Source organism: Poecilia mexicana, unplaced genomic scaffold, assembly GCF_051168715.1.
Source record: "Poecilia mexicana isolate PSO_F unplaced genomic scaffold, ASM5116871v1 scaffold_16, whole genome shotgun sequence".
NCBI classification, from domain to species: Eukaryota; Metazoa; Chordata; class Actinopteri; order Cyprinodontiformes; family Poeciliidae; genus Poecilia; species Poecilia mexicana.
Genome location: NW_028263385.1, coordinates 1,612,964 through 1,637,552, shown reverse-complemented (window position 1 = coordinate 1,637,552; position 24,589 = coordinate 1,612,964). Strand labels below are relative to the sequence as shown.

At 39.5% G+C, this 24,589-nt stretch overlaps 1 protein-coding gene across 1 annotated transcript; it reads right to left on the bottom strand.

The window, feature by feature from the left end:
- Nucleotides 1-12,515: 12,515 nt before the first annotated feature.
- Nucleotides 12,516-22,493, bottom strand: lta (lymphotoxin alpha (TNF superfamily, member 1)). The gene is made up of 6 exons (XM_014991360.2): nt 22,332-22,493; nt 18,307-18,430; nt 15,725-15,755; nt 15,609-15,641; nt 15,503-15,535; nt 12,516-13,252 (listed from the first exon to the last, which is right to left on the bottom strand). The coding sequence occupies exons 1-6, from the start codon at nt 22,385-22,387 to the stop codon at nt 12,900-12,902; spliced, it is 630 nt and encodes a 209-aa protein (XP_014846846.1). The 5' UTR covers nt 22,388-22,493; the 3' UTR covers nt 12,516-12,899.
- Nucleotides 22,494-24,589: the final 2,096 nt, after the last annotated feature.

Below are 24,589 nucleotides of genomic sequence, written 5' to 3'. Positions count from 1 at the left end.
TGATTAAAAATGATAATTACATGAGCATGAAGTAGTAAGTACATAGACTGAGGATATTATAGCCCAGCAGCTCATTGAATAACTGAATATTTAAGCAAAACTCTTAACATGTGGATGGAAGAACCTCACCTGTTATCAGGGGTTTTGCTCTTTAAAAAAACAACAAAAAACCATAAACAAAATGTTCACCACTGAAAATTCAGGCCATCATGGAAAATTAATTCGTGGGCTAAATTTGCCAATATTTAAAATCAATGAATTCTTAAAATGCCAAATCATGTTCAGTTGAAATTATAGAAATTATTTTTACAGAGAGCATGTTCCTTTTTCAAGATGGCCGCCGTGGTTGCCATGGAAAGTTAAGATCAAAATGGAATAATTTTCTAGACTGATGTCGAACCGGGTCACTTCAGAAGAAAAACTTTGGTTAAATAAAAAGATTCAACTGAAAAATAATTTTATGGTATCATCATCCAAAGAGTCTGACACCAGTAGTTATAGGCAGCTCTGCTAATCCACCTCATTTGCTCTTGCTGCTCCTCTGTTGGTTGGAACTAACATACGCGGCCAATTCTAGTATTAGAGAAAGGATTTAATCTAGAGCTAAATCTGTATGAATAACTTCAGGCTGAGCTGCCGCTGTCACCAATCCTTGCAGAACATTTGGTCCAACCAGCGTGCCGCTACAGAGACTTTCATTACAGGTCATCAGCACACCTGTTAGAAAACAGGAGAACCGCAGAGGGCCCGCTTCTCTACTGTACCTCAGGCATTTCCACTCGAGTGGGGCTGTCTTCGGTTTCATGTTGGTTAGATTCTGTCACTCTGAGTAAGAGAGGTGACTAATGCACACCACAGTGACATTACAGCGTCTTCTCTCTGACCTTATCATGGTTCATGTTTGAAGAGACAGTCAATAAGCTTCAACTAAAGACAATGAGGGAAGGGAAGGCATTTACCACACAGTGAACGGTGGAGTCTCATAACGTTTGCTTGAACCAAGAAAAGCTCTGATGTATGCAAACAGGACAGCAGTAAATTAAGGAAGTAGACCCTAAAAACATGAGCTGAGGTCAGCTGAGCGCCGTTCTCACGACGACAACGGAGGAAGTGATGACATCAATTTTCCACATCTTTATGCCATTGCGTTTAAAAGACAAAAGTGTTATCATGCAAACAATAATAATCCCCTTTTGTGAAGCAGAAGTGTGGCGAATGCAGCAGGAACGGCGTTTCTACTGAAACAGGAGCTGTAAACTCTGTTTGTGAAGCTAATAACATCAGTGAGGTTTAGTTTTTAACTTCGTTTAGTTTAGTTTGCACAATTAAATACAGATGAAGTAGAGAAAAGCCCAAAATTAGGAAGATGAACTCTGGAGAGTTAAATAAGAGTCAAGCTGCATGATTTAAAGCATTGTTATATCCTCCTGACTTTCATAATGACACATGGAGATGCTGCTTCAGGTGAGTCAAAAATATTCAAATGAAATCAGGTGGAGTGGAAATTAGAAAAATAAAGAAGTTGGATGGACTCTGATTGGATGTCAACAACCTCCAACTGACTGATGCTTGCTTCCCGTCATCAAATGTAATCAATCTGATTAATCCGGGTCGGATTTTCCACACGGCTTCTCGTTTCCGTCCTTTAGGTGAAGCTGCAGTTGACAGTGAGGGTAAAACACGGTGTTTTGTCCTTAGGGATTAAAAGCAACAGCTTCAGCTTAGATTTTAATGTTTTTAACATAAATCTAAATGAATCCTGAAGAAACTTCTGGTTTGTAAATGGCCTTGTCAAAGTACAGCTTCAGTAAATGCGGTAGACCATCTGTGGCCATGGCGACAGAGTCCACCGAACGGACTGGAGGCTGTGAGGTGATGAAGAGGAGGATGAGTAAAGTATGAGACGGTCGGTTCTCTCAGAGATCTGTGTTTGGTTGCAGCAGTGACCAGAACGCAGCGTGGAAACCTCTGCTGGTCGCTTCCTGTTTCCTAACCTGGAGTGTGATGACGTCACAGAGGCAGCAGTGGGTCATTAACGCTGCGCCGCCTGAACAAAAGCAGCTCTGACACTTCCACCCCTCATGCTGTCTGTCGATTAGGGAGTCTGAGCTGAAAACCAGAAGCTGGTATTTAGGAACAAAAACCAGGTCCACTCAACAATCTACTTCCCTTCTAGGTATTGATTACAGCAGAAAACTGTTTACTTTTCGATTATTAAAGCCGATTTATATGGCAGTCACGTGACGTTAGAGCTTTTAAAGTAGTGGAGTTATGACTCGCCCACCTCGTCTTTCCAACTTCAGAAATTATGTTTTTATGGTCATCTGTGCTTTGGGTCTCTTACGAACCTCCAGGTTTATAATGCCAACATTTTTCTTTCTTTCCTTTTTTGGGCTTTAAAGACATCCTGTCTACTTTTAAAACTATTCAATTAAATTCAATTCAGTTCATTTAAATGTGAGTTTGATTTCAATTCAATCATTCCAATTGATCCAAGTTATCAATCAGTACATAATCAATTCATTACTCAAAGCAGTTTAAAAAGTTTCTATCTAAGGAAACCCAGCAGATCACATCGAGTCTTTGACTAGGCCAAAAACTTTCCTTTTTGATGAGCCTTTCAGTGAGCATTGACTATTTTCTCCTACTGCTCTCCATGGTACCTGGATTTATCTGCTTTTTACTTTACATACTTGCTGGTTTTCTTTGTTCTGAGTTTAATTTGTGTGTAAGTTGAAACTCTGAGGTGTTGACTGCAGACACTGGCTGATTGTTCCTGTTTAATCTCAGATTGAGGAATAATTATCACGGCTTTCTAAGATAAACAACCTTTTACTGATCTGGGTTTGTAAGATCAGCTGATCTGGTTTCAATTAAACTGAAAGTAATTAGATCTTAACTTCTCCATCTGATTGAATAATTTACACTGAAGTGGATTTTAACAACTGTTTGTCTTGATGATGGTTCTGAGTTTATTTTTGCTGTGAATCGGTGCTCCATAAATAGATTTCTTTGTGTTGCTTTGTGTTTGATCTCATGGTATTGATCTCATCGTCACGCCTGCCTCTGTTTTGTCTCAGGTGTCTCTGGGCTTGTCCTTCCTGTCCTGCCCTCGGTGTGTTTTCCAGTCTGAGCTCAGTTTCTTTGCCAGTGGTGCATCAACATGTTTTGTAATCTGAGTCACTCCTTGTTCGAAACCCTGCAACACTGTAGCATCAGAAGAAAGGCTATTTTCTGACTCAGTCTAATTGTTACAATAAAGTTATCATTTGCAAGGTTCAAGTTAAATAAATCATGATTATTTGAAATCTCACCCTTTGTGATTAGCTAAAGCCTCATGTATCTGTGTTGCATAACATTTGGTTCATGTTCCAACAAGCTGTGCAGATGGATGGGAGCTGAAAATGATGTTTGACTTGGTGGGAAATTTTATTGCAGGTAGGTGGAGACCACAGGACTGATATATGTGGTACAATATGAACCACAAAGAAGAACTGAACAGATCTTAGAGCAAACCGATGTGTCGATGTGTCACGACTTTCTGCAGCTGAACAAAAACAAAACTGAAGTTATTATCTTTGGACCTGAACAGGAACAATCTGGAGTTCAGGCTGACCTCTGACCTGAACCTTCAGAGCCACATAAAGACAGTTACAAAGTCGGCCTTCTATCACCTGAACAACATCTTCAGGGTTAGAGGACTGATGTCTCAGCATCAGAGAAACTCATCCAGGTGTTTATGTTTAGTCACATTGATATCTGCAGCAGGTTCTTCACCGGGCTGCTCTACATCAGAATGTAGATCAGAGTTTCTCCTGCAGTGTTAAAGACATGCAAAAACTGTGCAGTTTAGCTCCTCAGCTCCTGTCACTGTCCTCTGCAGGGCTACTTTCTGCACATCAACACGCTGGCAACCAGCCAAACAGATGGATGCTGAGGGGGCAGGAAGAGGTGGGATTCTGACAGCACAGGTTTTTGTTTCCCTTTCCTCTGAAAGTGCAGTTTCCTGCAGCAGAGATGACATGATGAAACATGGAAAAAGGAATGGCTGATGATGTCTTGGCTTCTTGAGGGGCTGAAGGGACTAATTCAGGCAGGTCCATTTTCAGCCTGAGAATCAAAGGAGCGTTCAGAGTAAGAGAAGAGAGCGATTAGCTTCCTCTCTGCGCTGCAGGAGCATGTGAGAGCAGGTGATGAACCTGATGCACAGCAGCTCAGAATCAGCTGCTTTTCGGATGATAACTCATGTTAAAGGAGGTAAAACTTTTTCTTTTCTTCAGAGACCAGCGGTGGAACCTGGACATCCTGCATGGGAACTACAACCATTATTAAAGATACTGTCTCACTGAGACGCCATCCTTCACAGCAAGCAGCTGGAGAAAAGCAGAACTTTGTCTGTTTGAGTCTCGGCTGTCAGAGACCTGCTGCTGCTGTTCTGGCCTACAGAGTTTCTGTGTTTTCCTGCATTTTTTCTGGTTTTTAAATCCTCTTTCAGATGACCACAATCTGAGAGTTTCTCCTGTCAGCAAGTTTCCCTGCTCAGGTTTCTGTTCAGAAATCGCTGTAGCAGGTCGACGTGTCTGCTGGACTCCATGATTTCAGTTCACTAAACTCATCCTCGGTTTTCTGCAGAAACTGTGGATGTTCACAGTTAAAGTTCTTCTTTTTTCTCTCTGGCTCCTGCTTCAGATGTAAACTGTGGCCATTTAAAAAGAGTCTAAAAATACAAACTTAGTAAATAAGTTGATCACTGATTCAGCTTCCTGAAGCGGGACGCCCCAGGATGCAGAGCAGCCGGACATCAGACATGGTTTCTGCTCATAACGAAGCAGTAAAACTTACAAGTTTCATTATTTATTAGCTTTATTAGGCAGCTCAATTAACCAAATACACATTTAGTGCTTTATATATATCCATTTTGCTTTCTGATGATTAAAATGAAGAGAAATATTTAGTCTGCTTGTTTTGCCTGTAGTGTTTGGAACCACAACCATTAATAAAGGATTTCTGACTCAGTTTTATGTTTATCTGACCAATAATGCAGCTGGATGGTTTCAGCTGGACAGGCTCTGCTTGGAGCAGCAAAGTTTTCCTTTTGGTCCGTCTCGTCTGGCTGAAGGGGCAGGAAGAGGCGGGAAAATTAGACAGTTTGAACCTCGACTCCAGTTTTATCTCCTCAGCTGATTTTATCTTTGATAATAAATATTTTAGCTGTGAGGCTGTTCAGTGGAGGAGACAAAGGTGCAGAAGGTTTTTCTAATGGACCACTTTGACAGATTTCAAAGAAAGACATTTACTTACAGATCAAAAACTTATTTATATATTAAAAACTGTTTAGATTATATTAGATATTCTGTCCATCTTCTACTTCTCTCTAACCTTCACATTGACATTCTGCACTAATGTAAATCATTTCTTCAGCCTTCTACCACATGGTCACATTTATTCCCTGAGCAAAAAACTCCAAACAACAACAGTTCATGATTCTTCGATCAATATTTGTTCAGCACATTTCAAAATGCTTTACTTCATAAAACCACAAAAACACAAAGTCATAAACGATTCCAGTCAACAAAGCCAGAAACAAACATCACATTTTGATGAGAGCCAAAATCATCGATTTTCATTTATGATGGTTAAAATCAAACCAGCCTTCATTTAAAGGAACTCAGTGTTTCGGCTGTTTTGCAGTTTTCTGGAGGTTTGTTCCAGATTTGTGGTTCATAGAAGCTGAAAGCTGCTTCTCCATGTTTGGTTGTTAGTTGGTTAACATAGGAGAGCCGTAAAGCAGGAGGGATTGCTGCAAATGTAACAACTCTGCTGTTCGCTTGAAAGGAAACATTTTACAGATTGGAATAATTATGATTGATGATGAAAGAATAGGAATGTATGGTGCATGAGGTAATGAGGTTTGGAGGAAGTAAGACACTTCCACACATCACAGAGAGAACAACTTTGGTCCAAATGACAATGAACATTTTTTATTCCCATTTTTTACCGTAGTGATTTCCTATTCCTAATACCTGCACAGAATATTATTAATATTATTATTATTATTATTATTATTATTATTATTATTATTATTATTATTATTATTATTATTATTATTATTATTATTATTATTATTATTATTATTATTGTTATTATTATTATTATTATTATTATTATTATTGTTATTATTATTATTATTATTATTATTATTATTATTATTATAGTGTTTTTAATGCTTTTAGAACTTTTTCTGTGTGAGCCTGATGATGCCTTAAATCTTTACAAAACAATAAAGAATGTTTCTATTCTGAACGTAGATCTATGCTTCCCTCCAGGACTTGATCTCATGCTCCTCTTTGCTTTACGTTTCATTTTCCACGCCGCTGTGGTTTGAACTCATCACTAAAAGCCAGAGGGAAATCTTCACACATGTGTTATTCTCAATGTCCAACATTAAATGAAAATGTGGAGAAATATTTTGCATTATGGAGCAAAATTCAACAAACAGTAAAGCTGAACATGTGAGCTTTATTTAGTGTTACTGTCATGATTTGTGGAGTGGGTGGTGAGGTAGGATGCAGGCAGACCCAGGATGAAGTGATGATGATGAAGATTTAGTGAAATAAACCACTGAACAGGACAGGCAGCAGGACGACAGCTGGGATCCATCAACATGGAGGACAGGACATCACAGAGACTGACGGGAAACAGAACTAACCAAACTCAGAAAAACCTAGAAATGAATACACAGATCACCAGTTACATGTTTTTCTGTTTATGTCACAGAATTGTTTTTATTGTTTTTATGACCTCATTCATTGTTTGTTTATTCGAACTGTTTGTGTTTTCCCCTCTTTTCCCTGGTCATTACTGTAAATAAGAATCTGTTCTTAATAACTAACCTACTAGTTAAATAAATGTCAAACATATAAACACAGTTTGTATGAAGGTAGAGGATTAAATACATCTTTCTCTTTGTACATTTTGTGTTTTTTCCAAAGTGCCTTGAGATGACTTCCACTGTGAATCGATGCTCTATAAATAAGCTGAATTGAAAATTGAGTTGAACTTTTGCTTTTCTGAAAGGACAGCTTTGTGTTGAGTCCACAGTGAAGGGTGATATTTGAGCAAGGAGCGTTTCTGCTTTTAGTGTCATTTAAATGTCATGAGAGGTCTGACAGGAGCAGCAGGGGATCAACAGGGGCTGGAGACAAAAGAGGAAACGTGATGAAAACTGGCTCAGATTCTTCAGGGGTTAGAAGAAGCTGAGCGAGTTTTTATTATTCAGTTCAGGAACTAAAAGTAGATGAACATTTTCTCTGCATCCTGATTCAGACTCATCTATCTTGTGTTTGTCTGTTTTCCATTTGTGAAGTTGTGTAATTTGAGACTTCTTCCTTTTCTGAGGACCGTTCTGAGTTTTGTCTGATGTAAACAGTTTGTTCTCCCTCTGCAGAGTTTGGGGAAATACCTGCATCAAACACAACTGAGCAACAAAATGTTTCATCTGACACAATTATTACAGTGAATTTTTCCTTTTCTTCTGATTTCACATTCATCTGGCCCTCAGAGAGGCGTTGGTGATTCCCCGGCTTTTCCTGTTTCTTTAAATTCAAAGTTACCTGAGAGAAACTTCTTCAGTCTGACGGTGGTAACAACATAAAGTCCTGTGAAATGCCGAGGACACCCTGTTAAATCGGATGGAGGTTTTGGGAATGCTCAACAAGTAGCTGGTTTCTAGCAAGGAGTTTTGTTGTTTTTGCACAAAAAGTGGTTTTGTGTATAATTGATCTTTTGTACACTGATTCAGCTCAGTGGAAATGCACAGCAAACATATCTAAACTGATCCATTTTATATCTAGTTGGAGTCCCAATTAGTTCGGAGTTTTTCTGAAAATATTCCGATATTTTGGTAAAACAACTAAAAATTATGGCTGCGTTAATAAAATGAAACCAGAATAAATTATCTTAACAATGAGACTTTTCTAAAGGGAAAATGTCCCAAATATGCGTAACTATATGATGATTACACAGAAAAATGAGTGGGCACTGGTTCTTTCCCCAAACATCATCTAAGCTGGAACAGAGGTGAGCATTTGATAAAACTTTAACTCACCAGAGCAGAGTCTGGTTGGTCCACTTCGCTCTGACATTGTGAAATATTTTGGATATTTGCTTCAAGAAAAGGAACAATCCAAACCTGAGGCACGTGAACATGACAGAGTTTGCGTAGATTTCTCTAGCAGTGAGCCAGAAGCCATGGCATCACACTGCTGTTTGTGAGCACAAAGTTTTTACTTTTTGTTTACTGGTCTGCCACCTGATCATCACAGCTACAAATGTCTACAGTGATAAAAATAAGTGATATAAACCCTCTAAACTTTCTGCAGGTTTTTATAAACAAAGCCTGCAGAAGGTACAAAACTTTCTTCAGTGCCTGAGCCAAATGAAGACAGAGCATTGGACTGGAGCTGATTTCCTTCCAACCGCATGTGGCTTAAAGTTTCAGTTCAGGGCGAAGTGAGTGAGCTTCTAGTGGCTGCTTTTCTGAAGTTAATCATCAGGTAGAACATCGAAACGTGACTTTTAGCTGCTTCTGCTAAAAAGCTACGATTCCATCCAAGTGTCTTGCAAATTTTGAGCAAATTTTTGAAATGTTGCAAAAAGAGAAAAAAAAGAATCAGATGTTTTTTCTACAGGTTTGGAGCGAATCGACCAGACTACGTAGAATTACACCTCTCAGAAAAATGGAGGGAGGTTTTCAGGAATGAAGTCGTTCTATCAGAGACATGCAGGAAGAACTGTGATTCTAACGCAGCGGGCCGCTGATCATTCATGTGAGATGAATGTTCGCCACGTCAGAACTTATTTGGCAAATGTAGCTCCATCAGCTGAGTTTTGGAAAAGCCAAAAACCTGATGAAAACGCTCCATTAATCTTTGTGGGGAATCAGAGTCGGATGGCTTTTAATGTGCCGTTCTGTTAGATCAGGCTGCATTTCTCCTGAGTTTCTTCCTTTGTGGTTTATCATATTGATCTTCATGTTATAAATTTATGCTGGAGACACTGATATCACTGCCTTTGTCTTCGATGGGCAGTCTGTCCATGCAGACTTTAGGGAACATGATTGCAGATCCAAAACGAATGAAAGAAGAAATAAAAACACAAAGAAGAAAGTTCAGATCAACTGATTTGGGTCAAGAATAACCAGAAAAAATATTAAAGAAGTGAAAGAGTGAAGAAACTGTTGGGCTTTTTGAACGTTGTGGTTTGGGCAGGTGACTCTACAATCTATCTTTAGTTATTTTAATCAGCCATTTTCAACCAAGAAAGTCCAAATGAGAAACGATTCTTCTTTCAAGGAGTTCAGGTCAACATGTATTTAAAAAAACAACCATAGAAAGTAACATGTTAAAAAGAAGAGAAATACGACCCATCATCAGATGAAAGGCAGCTTGTGTTTTAAAGTGACTCATTTGGTCTGCAGCTGTATTTAAATCCAGTAAAACCAAAAATAAACCAGCACTGAATTTGAAGCATTAGCATGAAAATCCACACTCATTTTTAGGAAACGTACAAAAAAAGTTTGCTGTATCAGAGGGAGACATCTGACAAAAATCAAAGCTGAAGCCGAGGTGAACCATGCAGCACCCAGTTATCCAGAACTTCACAGGAATCCATCAGGGAACGAACTGAGAGACAGAAATGGAGCAGATCGGTCCAAAACTCAGATCTGAGTCTTATTGAGATTCTGCTGCAGATTTAAAACCAACAGTGCATGAAAGAAATCCATCAAACATCACAGAGCTGAGAGGACTCCTCTGTCAATATCACAGACTGCTGTTTATGAAGGTTGAAATGTGGATATTCCTTCCAAACAGCAAAACTTTGCTGTAATCTTTAAAGCGGTCTTGATGTAGTTCCACAGGATTTTTTAGTTTCAGTTATTTTCGTTCCTTGTACCTTCCAGAGGAATGACTTTAGTTTGTTAGTAAAAACAAGAAACGGCTCCTCCCGTCACACTGCGGTGATAACTTTATGAGAAAAGCCGTTTTTAGTTTACACCATCCATCAAGAGCAAAACATCTTCAGAGTCTGGTTCCAAACACCCAGGATGATCTTCTGAAATATTCTTTACACTCTTCAGGTTTTCTGAAGCTTCTTCCAGGTTTTCTGTGGGAACTGGGTTTTGGACTGCTGGAGGACAGAGGAGGAAGTGGAAAACCTCCCTCCTTACCTGGTTGGAACTGAAATCCACCTATTGAGTCTGTTATGCCTGTGATGAATCACAATAAACTGATCCTGAAGATCTGATGACCCAAAGATGAAGCGACTCTGGTACGAACCAGAGTCTTGAGCTTAGCTGAGCGTTAAGAACCCAAGAAAATCTGATGTGAGCAGTGAGAAAACCTGAGGAACCGATGAAAGGTTTTAAAATACGACTGGATCACAGGATCCAAGTGTGGTACAGATCCTGATGAAACCTGGCACTTTAGATGAAGACTTAAAGAAAATGGTCCCTGAAGAAATCACTGCAGCTGTCGGTTTCAGCTGCCAACTTTACATCTACTCTACAAATTTCCAATTATTAAAACACTAATGTGACTCATGGATGGATTTTACTTAATCAGGTGTAAGTGGATGATTTTAGTCCAACACAAAAGCTTTTCAAATTTATTTTAGCATTCTGTCTGAGGAGCCGTTTCTGACTGAATCTGGGAATTTTTTTTTCTCATGAGGAATTTTCCTAAAATAGCCCAAAACTTCAGGAGTTAATGAGTGTTGAGGTCAGGCATCATGACATCTGAAAACAATTACCCGATTTTTCACGTGTGGATTGTTCACGCCAGATCACTTTTAGACAGAGATAAACATGGAGGGCCTGGCAGTGAGGCTGGAGAGGCCTCATACAGCAGCGTTAGTGTGACCAGCCGCTCGCTGCGTTTCTGTCGAAGTGTTAACCTGCTGGAGGAAGCTGACAGATGCTGCACCAAATGTGTGGCTTCCTGTTTTGCAGCTGCTGCTTGACGCATCTTGTAAATAAATACCTTTGAGGTTTCAGTCCATGTCTGTTTGCATTATCACCTTCAGACCCAAAACATCACTGAAGAATTTACTGACAGCATATACAATATTTACATTTATTTATGTCTTTCTTTATTATTCTTTTAACTTGTAAATGTCTCCTTAGGCTATAACTTAAAAACGATTAGTTTGTGTTTACGGAATACGCGTGTGGGCTTTTGTTTCAATGAATTTGGTGGGAAGTGGCGCCACCATGTGGTCAAATCGCAGCTGGTCACTTAAGACAATATTAAAAGTTTATCTAAAGTTTACTTACACACTGGAACACATCTTCATTGTTTGATTTAGCTCCATCTGAGGATGATGACGTCATCAGAGGAGGTGAAGCAGGAATCCAGATTAGAGTTAAAATCATTGATTATTGTCAGCAATCATTACCTCCAAAGAGAAGCTGGAATGAGGAGGACAGGGCTTTAACAATGAACCACTTCAGGTCAGGAGTAATGGCTGCAGCCACTGAATATTTCCCATCTTTGACCATGTTTGGGTTTTTTAAGGTGACAGAAACATCTGATGACCTTCCATCATTTTAACAGATTACAATTCAGACAGCTGAGCACATTTTCAAATTTATGCTCTGAGACTATCGCACAGCTAACTACATTAATAAAAAATGATATATATGTAGATTTCTGTCTGAGTGTCTCTCTGGGCCTGACTCCATGCGTCTCCTGTCCAGGAGCGGCGCGGTGAAACGTTGTGCTCAGGAGGCTTTGGAGCGTCTGAGCCTCTGCTGCTGGGTTTTACAGGATCAGGAAACTTCTCTGATCACTTCAACTGGAGAAATGTTCCCTGATTTCCAAACTTTGGCTGGTGCTGGTAATTCCAGTAGAGACTGGATTCATCCTCCAGATCAACTCATAAACCCGGAGACATTTGATCTTTTACTTCCATTGCTTTCATAAAGTTACTGGGGTTTTGTTACCTCTCACAAAGGTTACAGGTATTCATCTTGATGTGTGATGGCATGATGTGGGTTCTCTTTTCAACTTGTTGAATATTTGCTAAACTGAATGAAAATAAAACGCTAATATATTATTTTCATTTTAAAAGTTGACAGGTAAACATATGAAAATATGAAATGATGGGATTTCTTCCAGTCAAAAAGACGGACAACAAAACCATCTAGTGTTACATCAGGAGACAAAACCAAAGCATTATCAGTCAGAATTTGGTGTAGAAGATAATATTCAGCCTGTTTACAGAAACGTCATGGATTTACTGTAAAAAAAAAACTAAAAAAATTTTAGAACGTATTTAATGCAAAAATAAGATCCGTCATCATTTCACACCGAAGGATAATTCAGACTCCAGTTAAATGAACAGCCGCAGGACTGCAACGCATATTGTTCATAAATATATAAAAACCAATAAGTGAACATAATAACACCTAGAGTAATAAAAAACATGAAATGTTAGACACAAAAACACAATGAGAGTTATAATAAGAATAAATTTTATTAGCTTTCTGGTTTGCTTCGAGACAACCATGATAAAATATTTAATTATAAATTATAAAACACACAGAGAAGTTACAAAATATGAGTGATGAAGGAGGTTTTTTATGGCCCATTCACAGTTTCCATTCATTTAAACTTTCCGGCTTCAAACTGAGGATGAACTTCACTAAACCAACAGGACTGAGGAAACGGGCCTGTTGTCCAACGATTAGGAGTAAAATCTGCATTTAAATCTGATGGAGTTAGTGTTCCATGTTGGCCACAGGAGGAATGGAAATACTTCACAAATGTATTTGGGGAAACAAATCAAACCAAATGATTGGGCTGCTCATAAGTTGTAGCGGTCCATTCAGACGTGGCGCGTTAATAGAGCTGGAAAGCTCCCCAGAATGAATCGCTTCTGCTATATTCTCCTGTGATGCTCAGCCTCACGCTGTCGCCTCCGGTCAGAGTCACCATCTTCCCCAACCAGACCCCCCCGACCGTCGCCGACTCGCCTGTCACCAAAATCCTCTCTTCCTTCTTTGCATATTCAGAGGCATTTCTTATCAACATCACAAGATTGCGAGTGAGGTTCTTCCTGAAGACCACCTGGGCGTAGAAGAAGAAGTGGGAGCGCTCATGGCTGCTGCTGTTGAAGTAGATGCAGTTCTGACGGAGGCTGAGGGAGCAGGACTTACAGGCCACGTGTGTCGTCCACACGTTTTCACTGAAGTCTGCAAAGAAACAAAAAACATCCAAAACGTTTCCTTCAGTCCCACAAGCATTTTAACTGGGTTTTTTAAACCCTTTGTCAAATGTTTCTGGTTTAGATCCAGATCTAGGACAGGTACCAGAGGGCATTATGGGTAGTTCTTGGTATTATCAGTCAATCAAGTTTATTTGTTTAGCTCCTTTCAGCAACAAGGAAGTTCAAAGTGGTTTACATTGTGAAACCAGTAACAGATATTACATTTTGTCAAGTTCCATCATTAAAATGATCAAAACACATCGAACATGTTGGTCAGTGTTCCAGTGATTACTGGTGGGGGTTTAGACTTGTCTTTAAGGGACTCAGTGTTTCTGCTGTTTTGCAGTTTTCTGGAAGTTTGTTCCAGATTTGTGGTGCATAGAAGCTGAAAGCTGCTTCTCCATGTTTGGTTCTGGTTCTGGGGATGCAGAGCAGAACCAGAACCAGAGGACCTGAGGGGTCAGGAGGGTTGATACAGCAGCAGCAGATCTTTAATGTATTGTGGTGCTAAACCGTTCAGTGATTCATCCTCCTGGTTTCAACCAGGATCACAGGCTGAAAAAACAGGGAAGCGAAGCCCCCACTGAGAGATGATGGCGCCCAACCAGTCAGGATGGAGAGAAAACAGAATATATGGAAATGACTGAAGATTAAATGTGTTTAAGTTGCTAATATGTGTCTGCTTTACAGATCTGTTCACAGGGATGAAAGATGGTCTGTAATGAAAGATGAGATTCTTGAGTTCACTTCGGCTTCCAGCAGAATAAACAGATCTGTTTCATCATGAGCTGCGAGAAATAAAACCCTGAAGAAGCTGAGCCTCCAATTAGAGCCTGATCTCCTCTCTGTCAGCACAGGCTAAACATCAAACTCATGTTTGCTGCTGTGGCTCATAATTATGCCTAAAGTCATTACAGCTCCGCTCAGGTTTGTTGTGGTTGAAGGAAGCCACTTCACACAGGAAGGAGTCGGCATGGTGGGAGGAAGGCGACACGAGCGACTGGAAACATGACGAGGCTGGATCCGACTGGCTCGTCACAGCAACTAACGCTGCAGACTCATCAGTGACTGGGAACTAACTTTAACAACTCCTTTCTTTTTAAATTTACCATCTTAAATTTTGCTGAAATTAAATTCGCTGTCTTCAGATGTTCTTATAAAGGTTACATCTTTTGCTTAAAAGAAATACCAGATCGTACAGTTTCAGGATTGTTGAATTCAGAAGTGAAATCGACTGAAGGTGGAAACAAATAAAATTTTTATGTAACAGAAGCAGATAAGTTTCAGATTTGGGTTTTGTTGTACCGTTCTCAGAATGACTACGCTTCCCCCAGAACATGTTTGTAACCAAACATGTAGGCGTCACATCAGCACTTTTCATCAACACAAATAAGGTCAAAGGTCAAGGCTTCAGCAGATGAGGGCTGATTATCTGTTACCTTGTAATTTAATGATGATAACATTTTCCTGAAAGTTAAAATATCCTTTTTGATTTATGAATTCTTAAGAATATTTAATCTTTAATACTTATTTAAACAAGATCTGAATTATTGAAGTTTACTTTGATAAAAGACTTGTTACTGCTAACTCGTTACCATAGTAGCACTTATTCTTCAGTCCTACATTCATATTTTTCCCATTAACATCTTAGTTGATGCTTTGATAAAAGAGGTTTTTGTGTCTTCAGGTGATAAAAGGCTGACTTTGTAACTGCCTTTATGCGGCTCTGAAGGTTCATCAGAGTTCAGCTGTCAGTGTGTTTATTTTACCCTTTCACAGAGTAAAATCAGCTGCTTTGGGTAGAAAACAAAAGGAATTGATTTCACTGCAGAGTAAAACATCATGTTGAGTTGGGAAGTCCTAACTTGCAGTTATTTAGAGGTTTGCTACATAAGAGCACAACAAGTCGTTGATGTGTGTGAATCTCACACAGCAGCTTCGTGGGTTCAGATCGTGAACCACAGGGTTCAGTCCAAACCCTCCATACTATTCTCCATTTGTTTCTGCATAAATACATAAACAGGATACAGTATGTTGTTAAGAAAACTCTGTGCTGCTTGTTTTAAAGAGTTCACAGCATGAAAAATCAGAAGTTTAACCTGTTAAAGAGCCACAAGCCAAAAAGAGACAATGTGGAGCAAATCCTAAATAAAAGCTTGGAAACTCATAAAACTGATTCCTTTCTGAAAGTGAAAGGGATCATTTGAATGTTAGAAGGAAGTGAAGGTGAACTTACGTGTTTGCAGTTCAATATAGGAAGACGACTTTCCTGAAAAGCAACAAAGAGTTGTTAATTCAGCTTCCTGAATCAGCATTATGGTATGGTAAATGATCCAACATACCAACAAGTCCCTCTGGGGAAAAGCGAGCGCTGACTGAAACGAAAAATCAGATGAAACAAAGTTAGTGGCGTTGATCAGATTTACTCTGAAAGACGATCTGAGTTTCTGGCAGGTACCTGCTGGAGAGTTTTCCTGGGAGCCGCTGGGCTGGAGGGACAAAAGGGTTTAAAGTCAGTGTTTATGGAGTATCCCTCTCTAACGGCTCATTTCATTACTGACAAGATTTAAAAGACTTTCTGTTGTCATTTCATGCTCTGATGAGTTGGTTGGGTTTTCTCTCGAGTTCAAGTTCCTGTTTCTTTATTTGCTTTCTCTTCTGTCCTTCATCGTATTTACTTCCCTATCTATCTATCTATCTATCTATCTATCTATCTATCTATCTATCTATCTATCTATCTATCTATCTATCTATCTATCTATCTATCTATCTATCTATCTATCTATCTATCTATCTATCTATCTATCCATCCATCCATCCATCCATCCATCCATCCATCCATCCATCCATCCATCCATCCATCCATCCATCCATCCATCCATCCATCCATCCATCCATCCATCCATCCATCCATCCATCCATCCATCCATCCATCCATCCATCTATCTATCTATCTATCTATCTATCTATCTATCTATCTATCTATCTATCTATCTATCTATCTATCTATCCATCCATCCATCCATCCATCCATCCATCCATCCATCCATCCATCCATCCATCCATCCATCCATCCATCCATCCATCCATCCATCCATCCATCCATCCATCTATCTATCTATCTATCTATCTATCTATCTATCTATCTATCCATCCATCCATCCATCCATCCATCCATCCATCCATCCATCCATCCATCCATCCATCCATCCATCCATCTATCTATCTATCTATCTATCTATCTATCTATCTATCTATCTATCTATCTATCTATCTATCTATCTATCTATCTATCCATCCATCCATCCATCCATCCATCCATCCATCCATCCATCCATCCATCCATCCATCCATCCATCCATCCATCCATCCATCCATCCATCTATCTATCTATCTATCTATCTATCTATCTATCTATCTATCTATCTATCTATCTATCTATCTATCTATCTATCTATCTATCTATCTATCTATCTATCTAGTTTTTATAAGGCTAATTCAAACTGTCGCTGCTACGTTTCACATTTTTGACGAACAAAAGCCTGATTTCAGAAGAATGAGGAGAAACTTTGCTCCGGTTTGCTCCGGGAAGAATCAGACGTGAACTGCTGTTTGTTCAGCTCCATCATGCTCCGGTGGAGGTCATGAATGTTGTTAGCTTTACTGGTGGATTTGTTGAGGTTTGGGGGTTTTCATGAAATGTCCACCTCTGAGACACTTTTACACCAAATCTTTTCTGATCAGTTTTTCTTCAATCCAATCAGAGATGGATAAAGATCATCAGAGTCACAGACAGTGTGAAGAAGTTTCTGAACCCACAACAGGAGCCAAACCCTCTGGGGAAACCCGAGGACAGCCTGTTAGTTTTGACAATGCTGCCACCGAGAGGCGAAAATTAAACTCTGTTTCAATGAATGGATTAAACTTCTGAATAAAAAACTAATCCATGCTGCTGTTCTACTTGTCTATCAAGAAGTTTAAGACATTTTTCTAAATTGCACGTTAACAGCAACATTTGGACAGACTGACCAGCTGCAGCCAAAAATAAATAACTAATAAAATATTTTTGGCAGTTTAGATACACTTAAGATGTAAAGTAATATAATTCTGAATCTAAAAGACTTTCTCAAGATAAGCTTCTGATCAAACCAGTAAAGTGTAAAAATACAGAAATTATTGTGTTTTATTTACCCATGATATCTTTAAGGAGTAATTTCTGCTTTTTAATCAATTTTAAAATGATTAAAATAATTAGAGATACTCTTCTTTACTAAATACTATCTGGGAAATTGAAGCCAAACGTGTGGAAATGCTCAACATATAAAATCATCACATGGTTTATTTTACTCAGATGTCATTGGAACATTTCATAATTCCCCAGAATAAATGAAGAGTTTCTTTAAACAAATTTTTATTTTTAAAACTATTCAAAGTCACTTCATGATTCCAATGTTATAACTTAATATTTCCTCACAGTAAGAGTTAAATCACTGAAACAGAATCAGAACCAAAATAATGTGGTACAATAAAAATTCTTCAATAAATATCTATTTGATGGTTTAATAATTTCCATTTGAAGATTGAATATTAGAGCCATACTAAGAAAAAATAAAGAATGAAGTCATAAAATTACAAGAATAAAGGCGAAATACTCTGACTTTATTGAAAACATTAAATATAAGATGTCATTCAACCCTTCATGCATTCTCACTGAGAAGACCTTAAGATTGATTAGCTCTTTAGCTGTTAGCTAACATCACCATAGGCATCACACCGGGATGCTTCACAGGGAGTCTGAACTCAAACGTCATCTAATGTTTGATTATCTCACTGAACACCGTGTTTTTTCATCAGGAGCAAAACATTTGTTTCAACCTGTTTTTAAATTTTAGATTCTATATATATATATTGAATTCCATACTATTTAGCAACAAGCCACAAATGGTTTTCATGGTTTTTCTTTGCATCTATGTTCACATATTTTCAAGGCGTCAAAGTTTTGAACATAAAGTGTGAAATGTGTGGATCAGGGTTACTTACTTGCTCAGATTTTGGTTTGATGGAGGCGATAAAGGCGGCCATGATGACCAGGGCCATGGTGAGGAGTCCGCACCACACGTGCAGCAGCAGGTACTTCTGAGACGACCGGCACTGACCCTCCATTCTGTCAAACACACACAAACCTGCATCAGATGGAGAATGGCATCACAGAGGTGGTGCTGGAACGAGTTCACTCTTCTTTCCAGCTGTGATGATTCTCAGCTCATAGTTTCCACCTCTGAATGCAGATCAGCATCATCCTGTGGGCAGCGATGAGGAGGAGGACAGTTTGAACAGTTCGTTTCTGACATTCTCAGAGGAAACCTAGCACAAATTTAGAACAGGGAGCTAAATTTGTGCTCTGTCATAAATTAAGGGGTTAAATGATTGAACCTCCAGCCTGGCGACAAATCAGGCATGTTTCTCTTCCTTCTTGCTTCATTTCACAGAATTTATTCCTTTAGGTTTTTCTCCTCTTCTTCTGTCGTTGCTTTGACTCAGGGAGAAAAATCACCACTCAGTGACATGAATGCAGAAGTTTTAATATCCATTGAACCGTTACAGTTTGTCATCCGGTACTTTGTTTGGATTTTCACACAGTTTGGTGCAAGATCATAAAGCTGAAGGAGTCTGAACCTGTCCTCCCATTCTTCTGTGCAAAACTGTTTAGACTCAGACAGACTGGATTCTGAACATCAGTTTTCAAGTCTAGCTACAGGCCTAGACTTTGACTAGGCCATTTTGACACATGAATGTGAGCCGTCCATCGTGTGTCTGTATGTTTCAGGTGGTTGAGCCTCCACCTCAGGCTCAGGTGTTCTGCAGCCTATAACAGGGTTTCTTCCATCCATTCTTCCATCATCGCTGCTGAACAAAGCATCTCCACGGCATCAAGCTGTTCATTTCCTGCAGTAAATACAATATGTCCATTTTGGTCTCATTCTAATTCTAATTAAGTGACTTTGGGGGTTTATTTGGAGTGTTAGATTATAAACCTATGTTTCCACTGTGCGTCCTGACAGCAATAAAAAACTGCTTCACTGCAAAAACAAAAAACCTTACAAAGTGTTTTTGTTTAGTTTCAGTGCAAATAAATTATCACACTTTAAATAAGACAAAACTAAGTTAAAAGTAAGTTTTCTGTAAGCCACAGGAGCTTGTTTTTGTCAATCATTCTTGAATTCTGGTTAAAATAAAGTACCAGTTCCACTGGCAGATCCGTGAAATAATCTGCCAGTGGAAATAATCATTTTCCCATCAACGTTAAGGAATTATTTATGTCTCGCTGAAAACTTACTTGTAATTTAGTTTAGTCTTTTTTCTAGTGTAATAAGACATTTACACTAGAGAGTAGACAGAAACACTTTGTAACGTTGTGTGTTTTTCAGTGATGTGAGACTCTGATGCATCAGCTGCATAACTTTTAAACAAATTCCCATCATGCTGCAGAAGTCAGAGATGTGATGTAAACAGAAGGACATGTTTACTGGTTGCTTTCATCAGAGGATTAAAGCCTGAACTCAACACGTTTGTGACTCTAAGACTGGTGAACGCCCACAGTGATTACCATGAAAGACATTTATAGAACAGCCTGCAGTGCATTGTGGGTAAATGTACCTTAAGCCTATAGCGACCAAACCTGTTCTGCTTCTCTGGGGTTTTACCTGAGTGGGAGTTTTCAGTAGTCGACGCACGGAGGGAGAAAACGACGGTGGTCTAGATTTTCTACCTGTGGTGATGCGAAGTGAAACTCCCTGTGTTGGTTAAAATGCCCCTGACCATGGAGCGTGAGTGAAGTGGTTCTCAGTCGGACTGCAAACCTTTTTCGAAAGTGTGTTATGATTAGTTGTGGGAAATTTTGAGTACAGAGCAATGTTATTAACCCAATTATATGAGTCCACAATGCCTGAGTTTGTTTTAAATTTGTCATTTTTCAATGTTATTACCTTCTATGACTTATTTCTTTACTCTTCATGGTCCACATTGGAGCCCTGTCTCCCTCTGTTGGGAACCGCTGGTCTAAAACCGTCCACTCCTTCCCGTGTTGGTCATTTTCAGTTGGAGAAAGATTGTTTGTATCAGCAACAAAACCGCCGATCGGGGCGCAGTTATGTGGACATTCTCATAGAATCCGTCTTATTTGACAAAGTCTCCAGATTTAAAGCCTGAAAATGAAACCATCTTTTCATCTGCAGGAGCAAAAACTCCCAAAAAACAAGATAAAAAATATCTAACTATATTTAACTTTAGTAGGGATTTTTAACTTATTTTTTCTTACAGACGCTTCACTTGTCAGAACTCCTAATAAGATAAGATAAATGTAACTGAAGTGTTTCGTAAGCTTATTTACTTCCTAATTCTTTGTGATGTTCGATTCTCTGAGAAACTCTCCAAAATGGGGAAGACAAGAGAACATCCAAGGAAACAGAAGAGTGTTGATCTTCAGCTCCAGGAAACCAGACTCTGGCCTAAACCTCCACATTTCACTGCTGTGTGATGTGTGCATGTGAGGCCTGATACTTTCCCATTAGCACTTCCTATTGATCCCTACAGGGAATATTTGAAATGCAAAGGTGTAACTATGGCGACCAACCTGGATCAGGATGGTTAGAGGTGCAGCAGAGGTAAAGTCTCTGTTTGGCAGCTGACATCCTCTGTAAACTCCACTGGGACTTTAACTGGAAACTTTGTGATGCAGAAAAGATTCACTTTTCACCCACAAACACTTGTGTCTGTTGTGAAGCAGAAGAACGAGGCTGTTCCCACTGAAGCATGGTACAGGGTGTGTGGTGCTATGGGCCTCTTACTCCAAAAGCCATGGGAATCTCGTTTCAGCTCACTGAAGGAACCAGAACCTCATAAAATCTGTCAGTGAAGTGATTCTGGGTCAGAACTGGATCTTTAAGCAGGATAATGATCCAAACACAAACACACACTCACATCCAAACCCAGCAGGCTTTCAGTCTCTCTGTGCTTTAACTATGCAGTTACAGGAGCAGCTAAAGTGACAGCAGGAGGATTTTTGTTTGGTAATATTTTCAGTAAATGTGGGATTTTTTTTTCCATATATGATCCACCTGCGACAGGTGTTTAAGCTCCGCCCCTAAACAACATGAAACACTGACTTCTTTGTTGTTTCCGTAACAATCCCCCTGATGGGTTTTTCACAAATACTTCTGGTTTTGCAGCTATTTTAACTCCTGGTTGAAGTTTCAGTAAACATGGAGATTTGAAACTGTGAGGCATTTTGATTTTTATAGTTTTGAATTGTTTATATGGAGAAAATTTTAGGTGAGGCTACAAAAAGGAAAATGTGTTTTATTTTATCACTGATGCATTAGGCAGACAGTGGAAAAGCATTACTTTAAGTCTTTACACAGATTCAAAAAGTTTGTACTTAGATCTGATAGCTGTGGAGCTGCTCTTGATTTATCCTGTTTCATGTTTTATTTCTAAAACCATTTAGAGATTAAGTTGTTTTTGTGAGATTTATGTTGCTGTAGCTAAAAAGGAATTATTTAAATAGTTTGAAACTCCAGCTCATTTAATGGTGAGTAAATTCATGCAAACAGAAGCTGATGTTCAGATCTTTCATCTCCAGGTTCAGTTTTCTGATGTCGAATCCAAATCTTTGCAACAGAAAAGCAGATGACCTCGCTGACCCGTTAGTGTCGCACTTTTTCATTTCAGAAACCAGGATTCCCAGAATAATGACCATTTCTTTGTATCATAAGACGCATATCATTAATATTCGTAGAAAGCCTAATAAAAGTGCTGATAACTCAAAATGACTGGACATAAAGTTTCCAAAAGAGGAACTAAATGATCTTATAATACGAATAATCTTTGGTGGTATATGAATAAATCTGCACCAAAATACATCAAATTAGACGATTAAACACAAAACAAATGATTAATTTAGGAATTTCAGTGCAAGCAGCCGAACCGCAGCCGCTGCGTTCTGCTGGACTGAAAGGAAAAGGTTGGGATGGATCCCAGGAATGTTGGTGAGGGAGTGGACTCACCTGCGTCCTGCGCTCTCCGCGTCCACGCTCATCTGAGCCTCCTCTCTGACAGACATGCCAGCCTCGCAGGTTTTTCTCTGTGAGCTGGAGATGAGATGGAAGGTTTTCTTGTTGTTGCAGGGAGAGTTGTGGTTTAAACAGAACGAGTGGAGGGGGCAGGGCTGCTGCTTGTGGTGTAGGTGGCTCCACTCATCACTCTGAAACTCAGAAGCACCTCTGGTTTGACACGTTTGTGCAATTTATGAAACCTACAAGCCTCGTCCAGCAGAGTGTGTGTGTGTGTGTGGATGTGTGTGTGTGAAGCGGTTTGAAACACTTTCTTCTAAACCCGAAGCAAAAGGTTCAGCAGTGAAAGGAAAAAGGGGATGTTGGTGAGGAAAGCAGGCTGTGGTGCGGTCCCTCGGTGACACATACATGTTTGCTGAGGGTGGCTTTCAGATTTCCCACGTTTATAGGTCAGCAAGTAACAAACAAACATGACAGGGAAATTCTTCCTCACTACCAGCGCTTGGTGGCTGATTCAGTGTCAGATATGAAGCTGCAGTGGGGGAGGCCTTCTCAGACTGCCCCACACTGCAGATCAATTATCAGGGAGGAACTTGATTTATTAATATTTAATGAGTCATGTTTGGATATAAATGAGCTGTGATGGGGCAGAGGAACAGGAAGGTCCCCGTTACAGAAAATATTCAATCTGTTCATGTTTCCTGCAGAACCTTCTGGTTCAAGAAAAAAAGTTCAGTTTTATTCAAATGAGATGAGCTGGAGAGGCACCAGCAACCACTAAGGGACAAGGGTGTAAAGAAAATGGATGGATGGATTATTTTCTGTTGGCTTTTGATGTTTCCATAGAATGAGTTTAAGTTTAAAGACTTTTCTAAACTTTGACCATAAAACTGCTCTAAGTTGTGATGTCACAAATGTAGCGTTTTGTTTCTACAGCCACACTCAGCTGTTTTCTGTCTCTCAGTTTCCTGTCACATCGCTCACACTTTTTGTTTGTGTTAATTTTCTTTTGGGCTGTTTTGGGCTGCAGGTGTTGCCGTACTCAGTTCTATTCTCCATGTTTCCAGCTTCGTTCCTTTATGTTCAGTCTGTTCTTGTGTTCTGCTTTGTTGGTTCTGATTAGTTTTTTTTCTAGACTTTTGTTCATTTTCTGGTTGAATCGTTTCTGTTGGGCATTTATTCTGACGCTGTGCATTTGGAAGGAGTTTTGCTCTCAGCTTTTCACATTGGATAACTGTTATGATGCATAACCATGGCAACGAGGTGAGTTTATTTGTTTAATCAATCAAATATTGCATGAACTTTGAACTTTGACCCCAAATCCCAGAGGAGTTGAAAAGTAGAATTCAGTTACTTTGAATCATGGATCATATCCAAACTCCAACGTTTGGATAAGATTCTGTCTGACCAGGTTCTGATCCGGTTCTGATCCGGTTCTGCTTGGAGTCGGACCAGGAGTGGTGGGCTGGATTGTGATGCGTTCACTGTCTCAGGCTTTCATAATTTCATTGTAATCATTTTCAACCATATTTTTCATGCAGATATAAAACATCATCATTCTTTCTGCACCAGAAAGTCTGACGTCAGTGACGTAACAGTTGGACGAAATGCTGCAGCTCTTCAGACTGCAGACGCTTTGAAAACAATCAGAAGTGACACAAATCAGATTTTATTTGTTGGTGAGTGAAAACATCAGGTTTGGGTCGCGTTCGCCTTTCAGGGCTGCAGCTTTAGAGGCCCTGGTCCAACACACCTGAATCAAAAAGCTGATTTCCTCCTCAGCTTCCAGAGTCTCCTGCTGATGACCTCATCATGTGACACAGGGACACATCTAAAAGTTTTGGGTCACCGGGACACCGGGACTGGATGGACACCGGGACTGGATGGACACCGGGACTGGATGGACATCAGGTCTGGATGGACACCGGGACTGGATGGACATCAGGTCTGGATGGACATCAGGACTGGATGGACATCAGGACTGGATGGACACCGGGGACACAATTCAAAGTTATTTGAATTTGAATTTGTTTGTTTTTTTTCTCTTTATTAGCATTTTTAAGCTAATTCAGTGTGTCCCTCTATGATTTTTACTAATAAACTGAACCTGGTGATGTCATCAGCTGAAGCCCTTAAAGCAGAACCAGAACTGCTGTGTCACATCAGGCAGTGGAAATCATGTCTGGTGTGTGTACATTTGTTAGTGGAATAAAAAAGTAATAATCGATGCAGAGTGGCTGTAAGTTGTACTG

What these genes read in the sequence shown, in the direction of transcription:
- lta (XM_014991360.2), bottom strand. Translation starts at nt 22,387, where the DNA reads ATGTCTGTCAGAGAGGAGGCTCAGATGAGCGTGGACGCGGAGAGCGCA. An exon ending in CCAGGAAAACTCTCCAGCAG is followed by an intron (nt 15,642 to 15,724) that starts GTACCTGCCAGA and finishes TTTTCGTTTCAG; the next exon opens with TCAGCGCTCGCTTTTCCCCA. An exon ending in CTATATTGAACTGCAAACAC is followed by an intron (nt 13,253 to 15,502) that starts GTAAGTTCACCT and finishes GTTTCTTTGCAG; the next exon opens with ACTTCAGTGAAAACGTGTGG.